Source organism: Leucopleurus acutus (genome assembly GCF_964270905.1).
Source record: "Leucopleurus acutus genome assembly, chromosome: 14".
Lineage (NCBI taxonomy): Eukaryota > Metazoa > Chordata > Mammalia > Artiodactyla > Delphinidae > Leucopleurus > Leucopleurus acutus.
The window spans coordinates 72,491,883-72,512,519 of NC_139156.1; the positions used below are offsets into that span (position 1 = coordinate 72,491,883).

Here is a 20,637-nt window from a genome sequence, read left to right on the forward strand (position 1 = left end):
TCTAAATGTTCTATTTAATAATTTTGTGATTCTGATTGTTCTGTCTTCAATTCTGATTGTGTTTTTTTCTTATGTTTTCTATTCCTTCCTTTGTGGCTCTAGTTATTTTAAACATACTTAATTTTATCCAATCCAACTCTGTCCAACACTGGTCTTAATTAAAGTTCTAGGGATAGTGATACCATCCTGTTGTTTATTGTTTGCTAATTTTTGTTCAAGATGGATTCTTTCTCTGTGTGTTTTATAATTTTCAGTGTAATCCCATCTTCATTTTGAGACTGCTTCCAGAGTAAATTTGTATTTGTTTCTGCCAGGTGCACTAGGGATATTACCATCCCTATGCCAACTATTTTTTGTCAGTTTATTTTTTTAGTTGGATTTTACACAGAGTACAAACACCCTTTTAAAGTATGTTTGATGAGATCTGACAAATGTATACATTTGTGGAACCATCACCACAGTCAAGATATAGAACACTGCATCACCCAAAGAGTTCCCATGCCAGCCCAACTTTTAAGATATTATATCATTTTGGGGATGTCTGGACCAGGTAGCTAGTATGAGGTATATATGTGAAGCCCTTAACACCATGAGGGTTGGGTCTAGATTGTAACTTTTCCAAAGAGATTTTCTTTTAAACTCTGAACCCAGTTTAAGGAAAACAATCTTTCTTGTTATCTTCCTGTTTGCTGGTAGGAAGACATTCCCCTCCAATCCAGCCTTTCAGTGTGGTGTAGCTCTTTGACAGTCTGGTATTTTGTAGGTATCTTAGATACATCTTTCTGCCTTATATGGCCCCAAGGCCCCAAAGTCCTGTCCCTGGTGGGCATTAAACTCAAATGTCATGGTTAGGAAGACTCACAAGTCTACTGCTCCTGTTTCAGCTACCAGGTTACTGCTCTGGTTTCTAGTACGCTGCCCCTTCCCTTTTTGATTCATACATTTTATTGAAGCATAACATACATATAGAAAAGCACACAGATTATAAATATATAACTCAATATCTTTTCACAAGTGAACATACCTATGTAACATGTACCCAGATAAAGAAAAAGAACATTACTAGAAATCTCCTAATATCCTTTCCAAACACTATTTCCTCCCAAGAAGAATCATTATTCTGACTTCTAGCATCATAGATTAATTTTGCCTACCTTTGAACTTTATATAAATGCAATCACAGCATACATCCTTTTGAATCTGGCTTCCTTTGCTTATCATTGTATTTCTGAGGTTCACTCGTATTGTTTATTGGAGTTGTAGTTTGTTTATTCTCATTGTTGTATATTATTTCACTGCATGAATATAACAGGATTTATATTGTAGGTGGACATTTGGTTTGTTTCCAGCTTTCCTCTTTGCTTTTGGAGCCTGGGATTTCCCTTTCTTTCTTTCAAGCTCTGCTGTGTATTTAGTAGGATTTAAAAAGCATTTCCTGCTCAGCAGTTCTGTATGATCTGTGTCAAGCTATGTTTTAGGTTTTTCAGACTGCCAGATTTTCAGACATGTAAGTCATATATTTCATTTTTTGTTGAAAATCTTGATTCTCACTTGATTTACTGATGACAGTTCTTTAGACTGCTGTTGGTAGAAATGGTTTTGATTCCTGTAAACAAATAGTGAGTAAACACATGTGGGAGGGTAGAGATGAGATATGTAATTAATCTTGTAGGCTTTATCTCTTGCCTGGGTTGGATACTGCATATGCAAGGGTAGTTAAATGTTAATCAGTGTAAATATTGAAAAGGCATGTTAAAGAAATGGGTGATTGAAGACAAACAATAGTAAGAAGTGTAAGTGTGGATGTGACTGTTTGGGTCCAGGATCTCCTGGCTAGTTGACACTGGGAATTGGTTCGTGTTTTTTTTTTTTTTTTCTGTAGCGCCATGCGGCTTGTGGGATCTTAGTTCCCCAACCAGGGACTGAACCTGGGCACTCGGCAGTGACAGCACAGAGTCCTAACCACTGGACCACCAGGGAATACTCAGACACTGGGAATCTGAAATGAGAGGGAGCCTCTCTTAATGGCTCACTGGTATGTTATCAATATGTTGCCTGAAGAGCCACTCCAAACTGGGCCTGCTTTTGCCCTGCAAAAGTAATTGTTCTACTAGATCAGTGGTTCTCAACCTGGGGCAATTTTGCAACTTCTGCAGACACTTGGTCAGCACGCTATTGGTGTCTAGTGGGTAGAGGCTGGGAATGCTGGTAAACGTCTTACAATGCACGGGACAGCCCCTCTACCCATGCCCCCAGTGAAGAATTTTCCAATGGACCTAGAGATTATCATACTAAGTGAAGTAAGCCAGATGGAAAAAGACAAATATCATATGATATCACTTATATGTAGAATCTGAAAAAAAAAAGATACAAATGAACTTATTTACAAAACAGAAATAGACCCACAGACATAGGAAACAAATTTATGGTAACTCAAGGGGAAGGTGGGGAGGGAGAAATTAGGAGGATGGGATTAACATATATACATTAGTATATGTAAAATAGATAACAAACAAGGACCTACTGTAGAGCAATAGCACAGGGAACTATACTCAGTATTTTGTAATAACCCATATGGGAAAAGAATCTGATAAAGAATATATATATATATATATATATATATATATAAACTGAATCACTGTGCTGTACACCTGAAAGTAACATGACATTGTAAATCAACTATACTTCAATTTAAAAAAAAAGAATTTTCTGGCTCCAAGTGTTAATAGTGCTGAGGGTGAGAAACTCTGTACCAGACTTAGGGACTAGACTTAGCCTCTAAATCAAGATATATTTAAATAAACACTATCAATTACCTTTCAAGAAATGATAGCACCCCAGTGGCACATTCTATGATTCTATCCAAATTCTGATAATCTGTGATAACCATCTCATACTTGGCTTACTCCAATTCTTTTTAAAACTGCAATGGTGGGTTCTGCAACCACTAAATCCTTTCAGAGTTTGAATGAAATCACTTGTATCTCACACTAATGTAATTAGATACGTACAGCAATTTATTTAGAGCCACAAAAAATTAAACAACAAAAATCGCCTATGATTTATGCCCTTATTTTAACTTTATTATTGAAAGTTCCAAGGCCATGGAGTAAATCAGCCGCACAAATGGACTCAGACAGATTTCGATGTTGTGCTTTGTAATTAGACTATAGGTATTCTTTATCTTTGTTGTCATATTTTTGCAGCTTGAATTTAGGACAAAAGAAAATTTTGTTATTTCTCCAATGGAAGTGACGATCTACATTTGTCTCTTCTTCCTCCAGGCAACACAGACTACCATTTAGTCTTCTGATTCATTTCCCCTGGAAAGCTGGGAAGAAGTTTTATAATGATATTATTGGTTTTGTAACTAGTGTTTTCATTGTAATGCTATTACTGAACCAGTGTTGTGATAAATGGTCTGTTTATAAGGGGAACCACTTTTACAAGTAGAAAATTAGACACGCTTCTGCTTTGCAATAACAATAAAAAACCACAGTGAAAAAATATTCTCCAGTTTATTCCCATCTGTATCAGCAGGGAAGCTTTAGAAGATGGCTTTCTCCCTAAAGTCTTCTAAACACAGTTACTGCCTGTGGGTACCAGGTCAGAATGCTGTTTTCCTCCAGATCCTGTTCAAGACCAATCCATTTTAAGTTACCATAACCGTGGGCCCTTTAAGAAAGTCAGGCACTTTAAACCCCACCCCTCTGCTGACTTGTAGCAGTAGGTCCTCTTTCTGAGGCAGTTGGTGATAAAGCTGAGAGCCAGCTTGCCCCCTGCTTTGCCTGGAAGGAATGTTTCTAAGTAAGCTTGAAAAGTGGAAGCTTTAAGATACTGTGGGATAGGGAACAATGGAAACTTGTGAAGTATGGAAGCCAGACTGGCTCTTAAGATTCTATCACGGTGCTGGATAAAGTGGAAAGAATGCTGTTAAGTCTGAGTTTCGCCTTGTGGCACTGCTCCCTGCTAGCATTGCTCCTCCATTTCACCCAGCAAGTGAGTTTTCCAGAAGCCGTTTCCAATTTAACGAGCTGCTTGTCTCATGTAGCAGATCCCCAAAAGGAAAAGTCAGCGAGAGGAGTCAGTTTCAGTGAAAATTAAACTGGATCACTTCTAACAGAATTATTTACATTGGTTGTATGCTTCTGAAGAGTAAAGCCAGCTCTCTAGTTTTCTTTTTGTTCCTGCTACAGCAACAGTGACTAAGTCCAGAAGTCCTCTAGTACTAAACTAAAAAATAATTAGGAGAAATTTGGGGCTTAATTGCAGTTGGCATTTTGGAGCTGTCTGCTAGAAGCAGCCATCTTGGTAAAAGACGATGTCATTTGGAACACTTGGAGGTTTCAGTTTACTCCCGGGTACCGGGTACCAGTTTTCATTAGCCATTGAATAACAGTGTAATCATTAAGTCAAGTTTAGGTTTAAAGATAATGGAGGAGTTGGAATAAAAATCATTAAAGCCACTTCTTTATTCTTCCTAACACTTTATAAACTTTCCCCAGAGTTCAAAGCAATAGAAAAAATTTTACACTTTATTTTTTCCTATTTTTTGTTTCCATGTGTTTGTTCTTCCGTTGGCTAAGCTTGGATAATAAAACTAGTCTGGTCAGTTTCATTTTCTGATTTTTATACATAAGTGAAAGCTGTTTTGTGTCAACCGTGTAAAGTGTTTAGAATCATCTCACCTGCTGGGCCAATTTCCTGTAAGCCTTTGTTTGGGAGGGGAGAGGGGAAATACAAGTTTTGATTTTGAATTTCTTATGCTTTTCAAAACTAGAACCCTGAATTAGACCACAGTAGCATAATTACTCTGTTTTAATTTTGACCTACTAAACTTTCCTAGAAGTGGGCTAAATGATCGTGAAGAATGATGGTTATGTTGTATTCCCACTTAATCACCACTATTAGTATAGCCGAATGCTCTGTCTGCAGTTACTTTGGAAAATTGGCACTTAAAAGAGATGTTTTAATCCACAGAAAGTGTTTCTCTTTTTTTCTTTTGGGATTAGATGAATGTTACTGTCTTAATCCTATTGCGCTACAGGTCCTGGCATTGTCTGCAAGATGCAGAGAGAGAAAAAATTGCACCTTGTTTAAACAATTGCGCGCAGTGTGGTTTACCAGATTAGGAGGAGGAGGAGTAGAGAGGGCGGCGTGTCTCTTCTGCAAATTTTTTCTTAACGAGGTTAACCTGTGGCTGCTGTCGCCTCGCCTTACTCGGCTCCTTGCAGGGTAACTTTCTGTTCTGTGAGCGCTATCCGAAGCTTCCCAGGCAAGCTCACGGAGATCAAACTAAAAGGGCTGCGTGTATGTCTGAAACAGACAGAGGGAGACAGGAGCACACACTGTCGGCGGAAGATGGGGCCACGGGCTCGGCCGGGGCTGGATGCCAGAGCCGGGCTGACCTTTCCACGTGTCCCCAGCACCTGCGAGGCTAGTGGGGCGTTAGGTTTCCTTCTCCCAGGAGCTGGCTTGAGCCCGGAAGAGGATGGGCGGCCTCGGGCTTAGGTCAGGGGGCTGGGAGGCCCACCCTCGGAACACTTGTGGCCGGCGAGCGGCTGGCGCGTAGGCTGGCCTGGCCTTCCCGCCCCGGCCGGGCCCGCGCTTCCCCAGCCGACCGGCGCACGCCAGGAGGAGGGCGGCTGCGGCGGCGGCGGCGGCGGGGGGCGGGTCTCGGAGCTTTCGGCCGGCTTTGCAGGGCGGCCTAGCGAGCGCGCCAGGCCCGGCTGGAGCGAGCCCCAGTGCAATACTGCCCGAGCCCGGGCGGGGTCTCTGTTCGCTGGCAGAGGAGGTCCCTTGGCAGCGGGAAGCTCCCTCTCTTTCTCTCGCAGCCACTCCGAGTCTGCGCCCTGCTGCCAGGCTCCCAGCTCGGCGCTCCCCTGTGCTCGCCCGGCGCCCACTCATTCGCAGCCCAGCCTTCGCCGCCGCCGCCTCCCTGCTCCTCCTCCTCGTCGTCTCCCCAGCCCGCCGCGGCCATGGCGGACAGCGCCAGCGAGAGCGACACGGACGGGGCGGGGGGCAGCAGCGGCAGCTCGGCCGCCATGCAGTCGTCTTGCTCGTCGACTTCGGGCGCCGGCGGCGGCGGTGGCGGCGGGGGAGGCGGCGGCGGTGGGAAGTCGGGGGGCATTGTCATCTCGCCGTTCCGCCTGGAGGAGCTCACCAACCGCCTGGCCTCGCTGCAGCAGGAGAACAAGGTGCTCAAGATCGAGCTGGAGACCTACAAACTCAAGTGCAAGGCGCTGCAGGAGGAGAACCGCGACCTGCGCAAAGCCAGCGTGACCATCGTGAGTGTCCCCCAGGGGCGCGCCGCAGCGCCGACCTCCGCCCGCCCCCGGGAGACGCTGCGCCCAGACCCGGGCGGCCCCCGGGCTCCCCGAGGCTCCCGAGGACCCGCAGAGAGCACGCTCCCTGCCAAGACCCGCCGGTCCCGGAGGGTGGGGGAGAGGGAGGTGTCCCTTCGGGGCCGCGCGGGTCTGCCCTCCCCGGGGTCCAGGCCCCTCGCGGGGTGCGGGAGGAGGCTGCTGGAACCACCACCCGCGTTTCCTTGTCGCCTCTGGGTAGGAGGCCCCTCCCGGGCGGAGCTGGAGGCCGGCGGCGTGGCTGGGGAGGCGGGGTGGGACTTTTTTCAGTCCTAGTTTGCTTGAGGGGTGCGTTCAGAGCCCGGGAGCCCTAGGCAGAGGGAGAGGGAGGAAGCCGGGGCCTGTTCCGGGGGCCTGCGTTGGGGTTCGGGGGGTGCGCAGCTGGGTTGGGCACTTCGCTGGCATCAGGACGGCGCTATAGCTGGATCGCCCGGGGAGGGGGCGGGAGAGAGTGGCCGGGAATCCGGGAAGTGGAGTTTTTCTGGCCAGGATCGAGAGGGAAGGGCGGGTACCGGAGCTGATGCTCCCACCTCCGTTGGAAGCCCTTTCCTTGGGTGGGGGGTGGCGGCGGCGGTGTACAGCCGGGAGAATGCAGCATCTTATACCGGCCTGGACAGAGTGAAGGCTACGAAGCCTGAACCGGCCGAAACCTGGGTGAAGGGGATCGACTGACTCCCTTGCTGAGCGAGATGTACGTGTGTCTGCTTCATTGGTGGTGGAGTGTCTAGGGATATTTTGCCTCGGAGTCCAGATACTTGACGGGAGAACGGGCTGTCTGTTCGGTTTCCACCTGGCCTCCAGAGGCACCCCCGAAGAGGGGAAGTTTAGGGGTGTAGGTCTCCCTTTTAGTGTAGCAGGCCTTTAGAAAGGCCACTATTAGCTATGGTGAGGCGAAACATAACTGGAAAAAGTACATTGTGTGCTCTCACCTACCATCCCTGCCAGCTAGCCACATCATTAACTTGCAGGATCCCCCTACAGACAGCCCTGTTGAGATCAAAACAGATTCACAGCCAGGAGGAGAGAGGAAAGTGTCAAGAAACCAAGGGGATAAATTGCTATTGCTGCTGCAGAATAGCTGATTAGGCTGAACCTTCAGATGGAGAAAAAGGCATGAACTTGGGGGCAGATCAAAGATCACGACCCTGGAAAGGAAATGGGGCAAGTTTAGGATGCCCCTGTGCCAGGAAAAAGTCTTCAATGGAGGAGGGAGTGTGTGTATGCTCCCCCCCCCAGTGCTAGCTCACACTTGGGAACTGGATGGCATTCTGAATTTGCTTAGAAAGCAGGTTTTCACCCCAGTTTCAGTGTGATGGGCAGCCTAACTAGAAATTGATTGTTGAAAGACACTCCGCATGCTCAAATCCAGCCCTGGTGGATGGCATTGGAGCCATATTCATGTGTCTGCAGACTGTAAAGTTCTTGAAGTGCCCTTTTGGTAGGAAGGGGGAGGAATTTGCAGAGGCAGCCGCTTCCAAGCCTCTTGAGTAGCTTTTTTGGCTGAGAGAGATGTCTATGGTGAGTGGGGGTTTGAGAAGAGGGGGAAGCTGGTGGAAGCAATTTAGTTAAGGTTGGAGTTAGTAAATGAGAGGGTTCGTTGGTCTCTTGGAGAATGTGAACCACCAAAAGCAGCAACACTTATACGAAACAGAATCTCTGGCTTCTTGCGTACTGTGAGCAATTCAGACTGTTTTTGTTTGGGAGGGAGGATGGGGGGGTGGAGAGACTAGGAAAGGGTTTGACACCTGGCCACATTAAAAAGTAGATCTGTAAATTGTACACCACACGTTGGCTTTGCGTGGACAAACACATTCGTTCCTGGTGTATAAGATCAGAGGCCTCTGAATACTTGGCGAGAAGAGCGTGCGAGGTGGTGGCTTCCTTGGCACTTCCTGCAACTAAAACTGACATTTCACCAAATACGCCTTGTGAAATGTTCTGTGGCCTCACTGAGTCAAATTTTAAAATTGTTTTAGATGACAGCCTATACGTACCAGAAATTTCTCCATGCTTCTTTAATCTCTGATTAATATAATCAGGGAAACAAATAAAGTGCTTGTGGTTTCCTGAGTTCCCTAGTACTTGGCAGGTGTTACTAAGGCAAATGCAGAAGAGAGATTCCTTTCAGCTTTTGAGAGTTTTGTTAGAGTTAACTGACCTAGGACACAGATTGTGTTTGGTGGGTTTGACCTCTAGGGTGTGTAATTTGCGAGGAGAAATGTATGCGACCACATGAACTGGGTCTGTGGATGTAAGGATTCCACTGAACAACACTGTCATAGTCTACGTCAAGGTTAAGCTGCACAGCCCCTGACAACTCTAACTGAAATATAGCCCTTGCTGGTAGCTGCCCAGGAAGTGTTTGACAAGGTCTAGATATTCAATTAAGTGAAGGCTTTGCTAGATTTTTCACTATCGAGTTTATTTGAAGGGAAGATGGTACCAGAATCCTATTAGTACTTGCCTTCATGGCTCTCACTAGTTCCTCTAATTGTGATATTAACTTTCATGGTTTGAACACAAAAGGCGATTATGGATGTCTTTCACTTTCCTTGAACGTATTCAGGAAGTTACCTTGCTAATCAGCTACACCCTGGGAAGAGAGCAGTGTGCTTTTATTAAAACTGTTTTTTAGAGTAGTTTTAGGTTTGCAGAAAATTTAAGCAGAAGGTGCAGAGATTTCCCCAATATTCCCTGCCCTTCCTCCCATCCTCCATTATCAACATCCCCCATCTGAGTGGTACATTTGTTACAATCAATGACCCAACATTGAAACATCTTAATCACCCCAAGTCTGTAGTTTACATTAGGGTTCACTCTTGGTGTTGTACATTCCATGGGTCTGGGCAAGTGTAAAATGACACGTAGCACCATAATAGTATATAGAGCAGATCCAGTGCCCTAAAAATCCCCTGTGCTCTGATTTTTCATCTGTCCCTAACCCCTGGCCACCACTGATCTTTTTACTGTCTCCATAGTTTTGTCTTTTCCAGAAAGTCATATAGTTGGAATCATACAGTCTGTAGCCTTTTCACATTGACTTCTTTAACTTAGTAATATGCATTTAAGTTTCCTCCATGTTTTTTCATGGCTTGATAGCTCATTTCTTTTTAGTGTTGAATAATATTCCATTGTTTGGCTGTACCACAGCTTACTCATCCATTTACCTACTGAAGGACTTGGTTGCTTCCAAGTTTTGGCAGTTATTAATAAAGCTGCAGTAAACATCTGTGTATAAGTTTTTGGGTGGACAGAGGTTTCAGCTCATTTGGGTAAATACTAAGGAGCACAATTACTGGATGGTATGGTGAGAGTGTGTTTATTTTGTTGAGAAACTGCCAGACAGTCTTTTTGAAGTGGCTGTAGCATTTTGCATTCCCACCAGCAATGAATGAGAGTTCCTGTTGCTCCATATCCTTGCTAGCATTTGATGTTGTCTGTTTTGGATTTTGCCCATTCTAATAGGTGTGTAGTAATATCTCATTATTGTGCCCTCTTTTTTTAAGCCAAGTCCAAAGGCCAATGGAAGTTCTCAACCAGTGGTCTTTTCTGTCTCTTTTGGTATGTAGGCGTTTACTCTGGTCCAGCTACCCATTTAGTAAAGGACTGGTTGCATGGGTCTGTGTTCTCCACATTTGTATGATAGAGGTAAACGTCATCTTTGGGGAAGAACCAACTGTACGAGGCCCTTCATCCAGGTCTGCAAGTGGCTGGTGTTACCACTTGCCCCCGGTGTGTTTTCTTTGGCTTAGAGGTGGAATGGAATGTTTTGAGTGATTATCTGATTTCTCCCGGTAAATCAGCAGTGGAACCAGACTGCTTATTATCGATCATAATTTCTCCTTTGGAGTGGAGAAAATAAACAACAAATGCTCAGTCACGCTGTTGAGTAGCTTTTAGATGTTAGGCTAAGTCTATCTGGCTTGTCCTGTGAGTTAAAGTGTAATCGGAGACTGTCTGACTCAGTGTAGTGAGATGTGTCCAGGGGTCGCGGTCTCTGAGAAGATGAGGAAATGCAATTGTGGGCAGTAATTGAATGGCTTGTAAGTTCTGGACTAGTTTCTCAGGGTATAAGCAGGGTCTCCTACTTGGCGTGGCTAGTTCTCTAGTTCGCTAAGGTGTGTTTTCTATACCACTTCAGGCCTTCGCCATGTGTTTGGTTAGAAAATAAATACCTATGTTAAATCACTAGAGTTTAGTTGTTTTTTTCTATCTATAAAATTAGTCTTTCGGGCTTCCCTGGTGGCGCAGTGGTTGAGAGTCTGCCTGCCGATGCAGGGGACACGGGTTCATGCCCCGGTCCGGGAAGATCCCACATGCCGCGGAGCGGCTGGGCCCGTGAGCCATGGCCGCTGAGCCTGCGTGTCTGGAGCCTGTGCTCCGCAATGGGAGAGGCCACAACAGTGAGAGGCCCGCGTACCGCAAAAAAAAAAAAAAAATTAGTCTTTCATTATAGAAGTTCAGGGAAATAGAGGAATACAAAGGCATTTTGAAGTTATAGTAGAAAAACATGTTAGTACGGCATGATTAGAAAAGAGGCTATTTTTAGATTTCTTCTATATGTTTCATATAATCTCTTTGTATTTGATTAAAAAAAAAATCCCCACAAAACCGTAGAGGACAGTTGTGACAGTCTTTTCTAGTGCTTTTATTTATTTTGCTGAGGATGGGGAATAGTTCAGAGAATCACCAGTATCTAGTTTGTGGTGACTCTTGTTCAAGACCAGAGACACTGGTCTGAAGCAGAAATCCAAGCTGGCCGTTGCTGGCTCACAGATTTCCAGTGGCTTCCATTGCCCTCTGGATCCAGGTAAACTTCCTGTGGTTTACCAGGCACTGTGTGCTCCAGCCCCTGCTTGCTTCACAGACACACCCCTCACATTCTCAAAGCTCCCACTCTGCTGAACTGCTGGTTCCTGGAATTTCAGTAGATTTCTCTGGCTTCTCTAAGATGTACCTCCTGCCCTTAAATGTCCTTTCCTACCCCTTCACCTAGTAAATGCAAGTAGACTATACTTCATCCCCGACCCCAGCGTGCGCTAGCGCTGCCTGTTTACCAGCCACACGCTGGGTTACGTGCCCATTCATGAGACCGCCCCTTCTCCAGGCCCCCATCACATAGGTCTCCCCTTTGGGAGATGGGAGATGTGTTCATTCCTTCAGGGGCAGAATTTGCCTTGTTCACTTCCGTTCCTCAGTGCTTGGCATGCAGTAGACACTCAAGGGGATGTTGGGTTGACCGCAGAGGCATTGGGTGATGAGGTGTTTTTGTTTTGTTTTGTTTTTTACTGGGCAAGGGCACCAAGACTGTCTCCTGACCTTGTGCTCATAGAGCTGCTCTGCTACCTGCGTCCGGAACAACAGCAAACGCCATCCTCACCATCGTTGGACGGATGAGTGGATATATTGTGTACTTTGGTGGAACACTACAAATCAGTGTGTGTCCCAAGCCTTTGCTTTCTAACTATGGATGATGTTGTAGGCTAATTTGTAGCATATACCTAGGCGTTCGTGATACATTTCACCTCTAAAAGGGGACAAAGTGTCTTTGGGTTCACCTTTCCAAGGGCATTGTTGGAAGTGTTCAGATTTGCCACCTCAGTTTTGGTGATGGTGGCAGGTCACTCCAGGTGTTTCTTATAACCGTATTTAATGTTGAAATGCCCCACAGTGGCTTCTGGGAAACAAGCATGGCCGTCAAGGGTGGGGAGGCATCGGGGCAATTACCAGGCACCTGAATCTCCAAACCGAGGAAGTTGCAGCAAACAGGATGGGGAGACTTGCTGAATTCTGTGGATTTCCACACGTGGCTTGCAGAGTGGAGTTCGGGGGGTTGATAGAGTGTCACACCCAGTGTGTACTTGCATTCATTTTCCTTTTTTTCTTCTTTTTTCTCAAATTATGCCTTGCAGCATTTACACCTAGAAATGCTAATCTGAGCTTTTAGACTCATACAGCCAGGTTGAGCAAGGAGTAACAGTCACCTTCCTTGTTCCCTCAGTGGATAGGTGTTGTATTTTGTTTTCAGTCACCGTGCAGTTGCTTTTAGATTGATTGATCATCAAAGCTAGCGAAGTAAATGTTCACAGGTTCAGGGTGTGCTTTCTTGGTGGTGGTTGAAATTTTCTTGACAGGGGAACGAATGTTCTGGAAGATATTTCTAATCGTCAGGATCTTGGAGTGGGGTTAACTTGCAGACTCTTCCTATTTTACTTCTCCAAGGCTGTCAGATTTTCTTATCTTTGATGCTTCTCAAGCCCACAGCTGTGGATTTTATCCCTATTTACTCCTACCAGTAAATTGCAGATGTCACACTGTGTAGGCCTTCTCTTTTAGGGAGAGTATTAATATTAAACAAAGGGTTAATAGTTTGATGGTTATTTAGAATGAACTCACCTCCTTACTTATTATTAGTCCCTAGATTCGATGCATGGGGTGCAGTTTGGTGATTAAAGTTCATTTTAATACTCACTCGTTTAATGCTGGGAAATTTTCACCTCTTCAGTATGGCACGGAATGGCGTGTGATAAATACAGCCTGAAATAGGATTCAACCTACAAGTACTTGGGAACTGCCTACTGTGTGCCAAATACTCTGAAATACCCAGAAGGAATGTAAGGCCTTCTCCAGCAGGATTGCACTTGACTTGCATTCAGCTCGGCCCCAGCTGGGTGCTGTAGGGAATTCAGAGCAGAGGGAACGGTCCTTCCCTCTCCAGCACTTTGCAGCCCAGAGAGTTGTGAAATGCAGAAATAACCAACATACAAGTGGAAACAAGAAAGGTAGTTCAGGCAGACTGGTGCCAGGGTTCCAGGGAGGGCTGGCTTACCTTCCACCTTCCAAAATGAAGTTCATCTAATGCGGTGAATACATCTGAGGAAGACCATGTGTCATATTCACTCACAGTTCGATTAGCTTGGAGTTTATTTTTATTTTGTAAGGCAGAGATGGGGAGAACTGTTGCTCAATTTGTCTGTCCAGGTGGCACCGAAAGGCTTTTTGTTTGTTTTTAATTTTCTTTTTATGTGCTGATGATTGAAAAGAAATGGGATTGATGTTTTTAATTTCATAATTTACATCTGCCTGTAGATCAAAATTATGTAGGTGGCTTTTTTCATCTATTCCTGTTACACACTGGGGCCCACCCACTTTCCTTACATGGAAATTGTTGGATGGACCAAATTTCTTAAGTCTTTAATGGGAAACTGTGTTTACCTTAAAGTTAATTAGAGATACTAGTTTATGGACAATTTCAAACTCCAGTTTTTTAAAAAAGCGGTGTTGATTGATGGGATAATCTTCCACGCATCTGTTCCAAATCAAACCAGCCTCTGTGGGTGCCAGGTCTGTGTCACCAGTGAGCTGGTTAATACCCTTCAGGGCGTCTCAGGGCACTTGGGATCAAATGAGGCCATTCGCTGCTAAGGAGCAGAGTTGGCATATTCAGCTAGACAGACGTAGCTCATAATTCAAAAAAGTTTTCCATAGGAGGAAAGAGGAAAGTAAAAGAATGAAAACATGGAGTATGGGTGAGCTAAGGAGAGTTCTGAGAAATCTAGTACCTGCATTAAACCCTTCACGTGTTTCTTTCCTTAGTGAACAGTCTTGTGCAGTCAAGGTTTTTGAGACTGAATTAGAAGGACTAAAATAGTCTTGAGAGAAAAATTATTTGGTGTTTAATTATAGGAAGAGCTTCTCAACTCATGAAATTATTTGCATGTAAGCAGTGGGTTTTTTTTTTTTTTTCAATTATCCCAATATACCAACTCAAATAATAACTTTTATTCTATTGAGATTTTTGTTTTTGTTTGGGGTTTTTTGTTTGTTTTTTGTTTTTGTTGTTGTTCTTCACTAGGCAGGCCTTAATTTATCTAAACAGACATTTGCTAAGAGTCAAAACATTGTGTCTCTGCTTCGTTTAGTAGCTCCTGATTATAGAAACACAAAAATTTGAAGAAAAAACTCGGCTAGATGATTTTAACGTCTTTGTTAATCAGAATACAGTTTTGAGTATATGTACCATAAAGCAGAGGTTTGGACTTCTTTAGGTCCAAATCACTACCTGGTAAGGTGCCATGTCCTTTGAAGAATATATTAAGTATTTCACATCATTTTAAACCTTCAGTGCGTGTAGCTTATTATTGAGAAATACCCTAAGTACCCAGAGAAGAGGGCCAGTGACTTTTTTTTTTGGTAATTTTTCTTTTTTTTTTTTGGTGGTAATATATACACGACATAGAAGTTACTCTTTTAACCTTTTTTTTTTTTTTTTTTTTTGCGGTACGCGGGCCTCTCACCATTGTGGCCTCTCCCGCTGCGGAGCACAGGCTCCGGACGCGCAGACCCAGCGGCCATGGCTCACGGGCCCAGCCGCTCCGCGGCACGTGGGATCTTCCCAGACAGGAGCACGAACCCGTGTCCCCTGCATCGGCAGGCGGACTCTCAACGACTGCGCCACCAGGGAAGCCCTAAAATTTGTGTATTTTTTATAGGAAAAATTTAGTCTGATCTACAGAAGCAGCTAGCTGCTTTTTCTTGTCTTGGTGTTGAAGTTGTGAATTAGGACCCAAAGCATTTTAATTAAAGTGCTGTTGATCTCTTGCTCCGACTTCGATTTTTATTGCCTGTTGGCCATCCCACATCTGGTTCTTTCCTGCCATTCAGTAAACATGCGGCACCCCAGCTCTGGGCTCTGCACCATCGCTCTGGATTTGCCTTTAGAGTGAGCACCCAGATGTGGAGAACCTGGGGAGGGACTAACCCACAGTGAAAACTTGTCCTCTGGGAAAGAGAAAGGACTGGGAAAGGAAAGAAACCTTGTAGATGATGGGTGCCCTTTTTTTTTTTTTAATGAAATGTCTCATGTTTGATTTCCTTGATGGCATTTCGAATAAACCATAATTTAAGGAAGTCTGAAAAAGAAAAAAAAGCTTGAGATTCTTCCTTCCAAGCATTGCTCTACTTGCAAGTCATTTTGTGCTGCTGTGACGACCGCTAATGTTTACCCAGTGCTTTTACTATGGCAAAGGTGCTGTCTGGAGGGCTGGCATATATCCTCTCATTTAATCTGCACCTCTGATGGGTAGCCTGCAGATTTGCAAGTGTAGGTCCAGAGAGGTCATGTAACTTGCCTGAAGACCCAAGGCTATCAGGGGGGGCTGGAATTTGAACTCCCAGTCTGGCCTCAGAGTTTAAGCACAAGGCTACCCATAAATTAATTTATGAACAGTTTTATTTTTATCCTGTTGGGGGCGTTTTCCTCTTAGTTGTTCCCACACTGTTGTATCCCTTCGTTTAGAGTAGTGAGGGCTGCCCCATTAGCACAGCAAATTCCCAGGATGCCAACCCAGGCCTCAGGGAGTGTATCCAGGGTAGCAAACTCCCTGCTTTGGAAAAGAAACAATGATAAAGAGGGTGCCTTCAGTGGGTAGGGGGGCGGTTTGTCAGCACCTTTCTGACTGTCTTACCCTCCAGTATTGGGCCTTGGTCTGTTCCGTCCCTGACCCTGTCTAATGTACCCCAGTAGGTGCCACCTCTGCTGATAGCTCAGCCATCTGGGCGCCTCTCCCCACCTCCTCTCCCCCCACCCAATCCCAGGTTGGAACAAGTCCCGTTGTACTTCTGTTATAACCTCTACTTAAAAATAGTCTGACTAGCACAATAAGAGTGCATTGTTTTTCAAGCACTGTATTGATCACCTGCTGTATGCCAGGCGCTGTGCCACGGATCGCAGCTGGGAGGAGACTGCACTCGGGGAGCTGGGGGAAGGCCCCTGGCTTAGGCCGGGAGTGGGAACCACAGTCAAGGAGGGCTGTCTCTCTCTCAGGAGGTGATGCTGAAGCTAAAACCTGAAGGAGAAATTGAAGTTCATGTAGGTGTGGGCAGGGGCGGTGGCAGGAGGAAGCATTCCATGAATGTGGGGAAAGAAAGGAAACTGGGGAGCAGAGCAGGGCCGGCGTGGGCTCTTTTCCTGGGTCCCATCCAGGGGCTAATGGCAGAAGCGGGCAGGGAGGGGGGGGGACAGTAGGAGCGTTTCTGCCTTTTCATAATCTGCTCTGGCTGCTTAGTGCAGACATTGGTGTTTCCCTTCTAAACTGCTGGGAGACAGGTACTTTGTCATTTATAAGATGATCTGTCTTGTTCCATGATAATAATAGCTACGGATTATGGTCTCACTCTCTGCCCGGTGCATATCTGAACACCTTACTTTCAGGGACTCACTTCATTCTCACAGCAACGTTTTGCTGTCTCTGTGTCCCAGGATTTGAACTGGGCAGTCTGATGGTACCAACTCTCAGGGCGCATAAAACCCTGCCATTTGAAGCATCATTTGCATTTTTCCATAGCCTTAGCACAGCAGCTGCTCAGTAACGTTGGTGGAATTTATTTTGGGGGGTGCCCAGGTTTACTTCTTATTAAACTCTAATGGAGTTAAACATACAGTAAAGTACCCAAGCTTTGAATGTACCAATTTATGGAAAAGTGCTCAGTGAATTCACAAATGAATTCACCAGTGTAAATCATTACCCCGATCAAAATGCATGCTGGTATCAGCACCCCCTGAAGTTCCCTTGTGCTCTGTTCCACTCATCACCCCTCCAAAAGTAACCTTGTTCTGACTTCTATCACTGTAGGTTAATTTTGCTGCTTTCTGAACTTCATATGACAAGTGACTTTATACAGAATGTATTTTGTATGTGTGTAGATTCTTTGATTTCTTATCCTGGTTCCTACACTGACTAATTAGTCAGCCTCCGTGTTACCTGTAGCGGTGGTTCTTTGCCACTGCTATGCAGTGTTCCACTGTGTGAGTATCTGTGGAATTGTTTTCAATTTAGCTCTGCCCCCTGGGTAGCCCCACCGCCTTCCCTAGTGTTGATCACTGGGCACTGGGAGGGGACACAGGCCCTGCAGAACGTGTCTCCCAGTTAGTTGAGGTTCTAGCTACCTTGCTAGTTATGTTATGCTGCCCTCAGAGCCTTTGAGCCTTGGTGGACTTACCTGGTTAAACCAGTCTTTGGAGTTGGTACCTGTCTTGCTTCCACCCACTGTCGTTATGAGGATCAGATGAAACAGTGCACATCAGAGTGTTTTGGTAATTTGTGAATTATTATTCTTGTAGAAAATGATATTAAAGATGATTAGTAACACCCCCCCCCATACACACTTTCTCTTGTTCTCCAAAATGTGTTTCAAGATCAAAACTGTTCTTGTTAATCCTGTATATAACATGATGGTGCAAAGCAGCGTCTGGCAAGCTGAGAGGCAACGGTTTGAGGCAGCAAGAACCAAGCTCTGCGGAGACCTCAGGCTGGGGAGCTCTGCAGCCTGGCTTCTCAGGGCCTGTGGTTTTCTGGCACTTGGGGATGCCTGGGAACTCGGCCGATTTCCTAGGGTTTGGTGAGTCAGGATGAAACCAGCCTGTGTGGCCGTGTAAAAGTAACAGGACAGCAGGAGGCAAACGCGTTTCCTAAAAGATCCATGTTTTCTTATAGGCCAGTTGTCGGGCTCCTTCCGTTATTTCATGAAAGAAGACCCAGCGCGTGCCTTTGCCCAGTTTTCTGCCTCTACTGCTGTGCGCAGCAGGCAGTCGTCCTGCTTCTGTGTCGTGTGACCTTTGACCCTGTTTCATGGGGGTGTGGGTTCTAGAGGGCGGACTTTGACGGCTGAGACACGAATGCCTCTCCTGCTTAGCGGCTGGTCTGAAGATCGGAAGGCAAAACAGGACTCTCTGAAACTGCCCAGCTTCGCAGGCTTGCAGTGCCCACGTGCCCACGTCCGGCCTGTGAGCCCAGAGTGGGTCTGTGGAGGCCGGCAGTTTGCTCGCTGGGGACTCCTCAAGGGACTGGTTTTCTTTCTGTTGCCTCTGGCTCCCTCTCTAGCAGTAGAAATGGTAGCCTGGGGACTTCGTGAAGGTTGAAGGCGCGTGCACCGTTGGGCTTTTACTCTCCTGCTGTGAAGGCTTTTGGTGTGATGAGAGGGGCCAAGGAGGACAGACAGACAGACGGGCAGTCGGTGAAATTCAGGGACTCAGCTGGCATTGTCAGTAAATGGGTTGCAGTAGGCCGTCTGGGACCCAGGGCTGCCCTTCCCGCCTTTGCTGTCATCTGTCTGCTCTAGCCAAGGCTGGTAGGGTCTTCTGGTTTCTCCCTGCCTCGCTCCCTGGCTACTTGGAGTGCCTGCCCATCGAAGCCTTTGAGATGAGGGAGAGAACAGCACTGATCACTTGAACCCCTGATTTGTTTGGTTCTTCCTTGACCCCGTGCCTTGCAGCTCTGGGTCCTTGGTACCTGATGGGTGATGTGAAAAGGCACCTGGAATCCACCTGCCAGCCCACACGCGGAAGCCAGGAGGCTGTGCTGATTTTCATGAGTACATTCTTTCTCTTGTTCTCGAATTCCCGTGGGTTCCACCGCTCACATTTTTTGTTCTTAGGCTTTGACATGTTTTAGATTAGCATGCTCCATGAGGCCATCTGTGTGAATCATCCCTTCTTTCCTTTTATGCATTAACTCCTTTCTGTTTTTCCACCCCTGGGTTCCTGGAGAGAACTTGGTGGAATGGAGAGAGACTCAGAAACCAGATAGGGGTGCCAGATTCAGCAAAAGCAAACACAGGTTGAGGAGCTGTACTTAAATTTCAGGTAAACAATGAATAGTTTTTTAGTGTCTGTATGTCCCCACTGTGGCATGGAACACACGTGTGCTAAAAAATTCTTTGCTGTTTATTTGAAATGCGAATTTAACTGGGCATCCTGTATTTTATCTGGCAATCCTAAAACCCATTAAGACTTAAAAAAGAAACAAACAAACAAACAACTCAGTTCTGCTCCTGCCTCCCTCTGTGACCGTATGGCATCTTACCTGACCCCTAAGCCACTGTGCCTTCTCTAAAAAGGGCTCATGCCGTCTTAGCTCTCAGGTTTGGGGGATAACTGATGCCCTCAGGACACATTCCGTGTCTTCCTTTTCTGTCTTGATGGGGTGATGGTGGATCTCCTTGCCCTTCCTTTGCCTCCTCTCCTCCTCTGTGAAGCTAGCCCACACTGTCCTCTCCTTTAGTGTGGCTTCTTTTGTTTTTTGGCTACACCGAGTGGCTTGCAGGATCTCAGCTCCCTGGCCAGGGATGGAACCCATGCCCCCTGCAGTGGAAGCACGGAGTCTTAACCGCTGGACCGCCAGGGAAGTCCCTAGTGTGGCTCTCTGGGGTCTTCTCGGGGCATCACCTCCTCCTCTTCCTCAGGCTGCTCTCAGTTCGCTTTCACTTTTTCTGTCCTTCCTCCACCAGCTTCCTTATTTCTTCCTCCCTGCAAGCTGTCTTTGACTGTCTGTCTCAGGTGTCTCCCTTTATTTGGCCACATGTTACCAGCCCTCTTGTTTCATTTCTCCTTTCCTTCTGAGCCTGCAGTGGCACAGGGAGAACAGGGCCTTTCGGCCTCTCACTGTAGGGCCAGGCACAGATAACAAATACTTTTGGGGCCTCGGTTTTCTCCTCGGTTCACTGAGAAGGCTTGTTGAGAGTTCAGGGATTGCAAACGGGCAGGCTGCTTCTGGCCCACAGGTGAGTGGTTTGGCTTCAGAGTTTGGAGAACCCCTTGGAAAGAGAGGTCTTAGGGCAGGAAAGGCACGGATGCTCTCGTTTGCCTTGGGCATCATCTCTGTCTGTCAGCTTCACAGGCTGGTTCATTTTGCATCTTCCTGGCAGTCAGGTTTGAAACCCCGGAGCTATGTTTCAGGTAATGGCTGATGAAGCCAGCATGCACTGTTTCATTGAGCTCTTGAAACAAAACCACAGGGCACAGTTGGTGCAGATTTACAGATCGAGAGAGCTGAAGTACAGAGAGGTTACCTTGCCAGAGTCATTGGATTGGCAGGCCGGCTCTGCAGCCCCCATTCTTCGCCACTGTGTTGTATTTCTGCGACCACCTGCAGCTGTGAGGTTCCGTGAAATTCCTTGTAGGAGTGCAGAGTAGAGCAAAGTTTGTCTTCTACATTCATAATCTTAAGTCCTTGTCCTGTCATCTGTGCAGTTGCTCTATATTCTTGGGTAGTGAATCCTTAGACTCAGTTTCCTCTCAAGGATCCTTCTTCTTTCCCTTTGTTACCTGAAAACTGGGTTTGCCTCTTGGTGGGTTTCAGGTCAAAAGATACAACCAAGCCAAAGAGGGGGAGAAGGAAAGATTTATTACTTGTGGCAAGTAAGGAGGACACCGGGGATCTTTCCCCAAAGCAGTGTCTCCCCAACAGCAAAATTGGGGTTCGGGATAGGGTTAGCT

The 20,637-nt window shown here is 46.0% G+C and overlaps 1 protein-coding gene across 1 annotated transcript in view; it reads left to right on the forward strand.

The window, feature by feature from the left end:
- Nucleotides 1-5,883: 5,883 nt before the first annotated feature.
- CCDC6 (coiled-coil domain containing 6) overlaps nucleotides 5,884-20,637 on the forward strand; it is a 114,858-nt gene continuing 100,104 nt past the window's right edge. Inside the window, exon 1 of the mRNA XM_082854589.1 lies at nucleotides 5,884-6,287. Within this exon, the coding sequence (XP_082710715.1) occupies nucleotides 5,979-6,287 (309 nt within the window). The 5' untranslated portion in view covers nucleotides 5,884-5,978. The remainder of the gene's footprint in view (nucleotides 6,288-20,637) is intronic.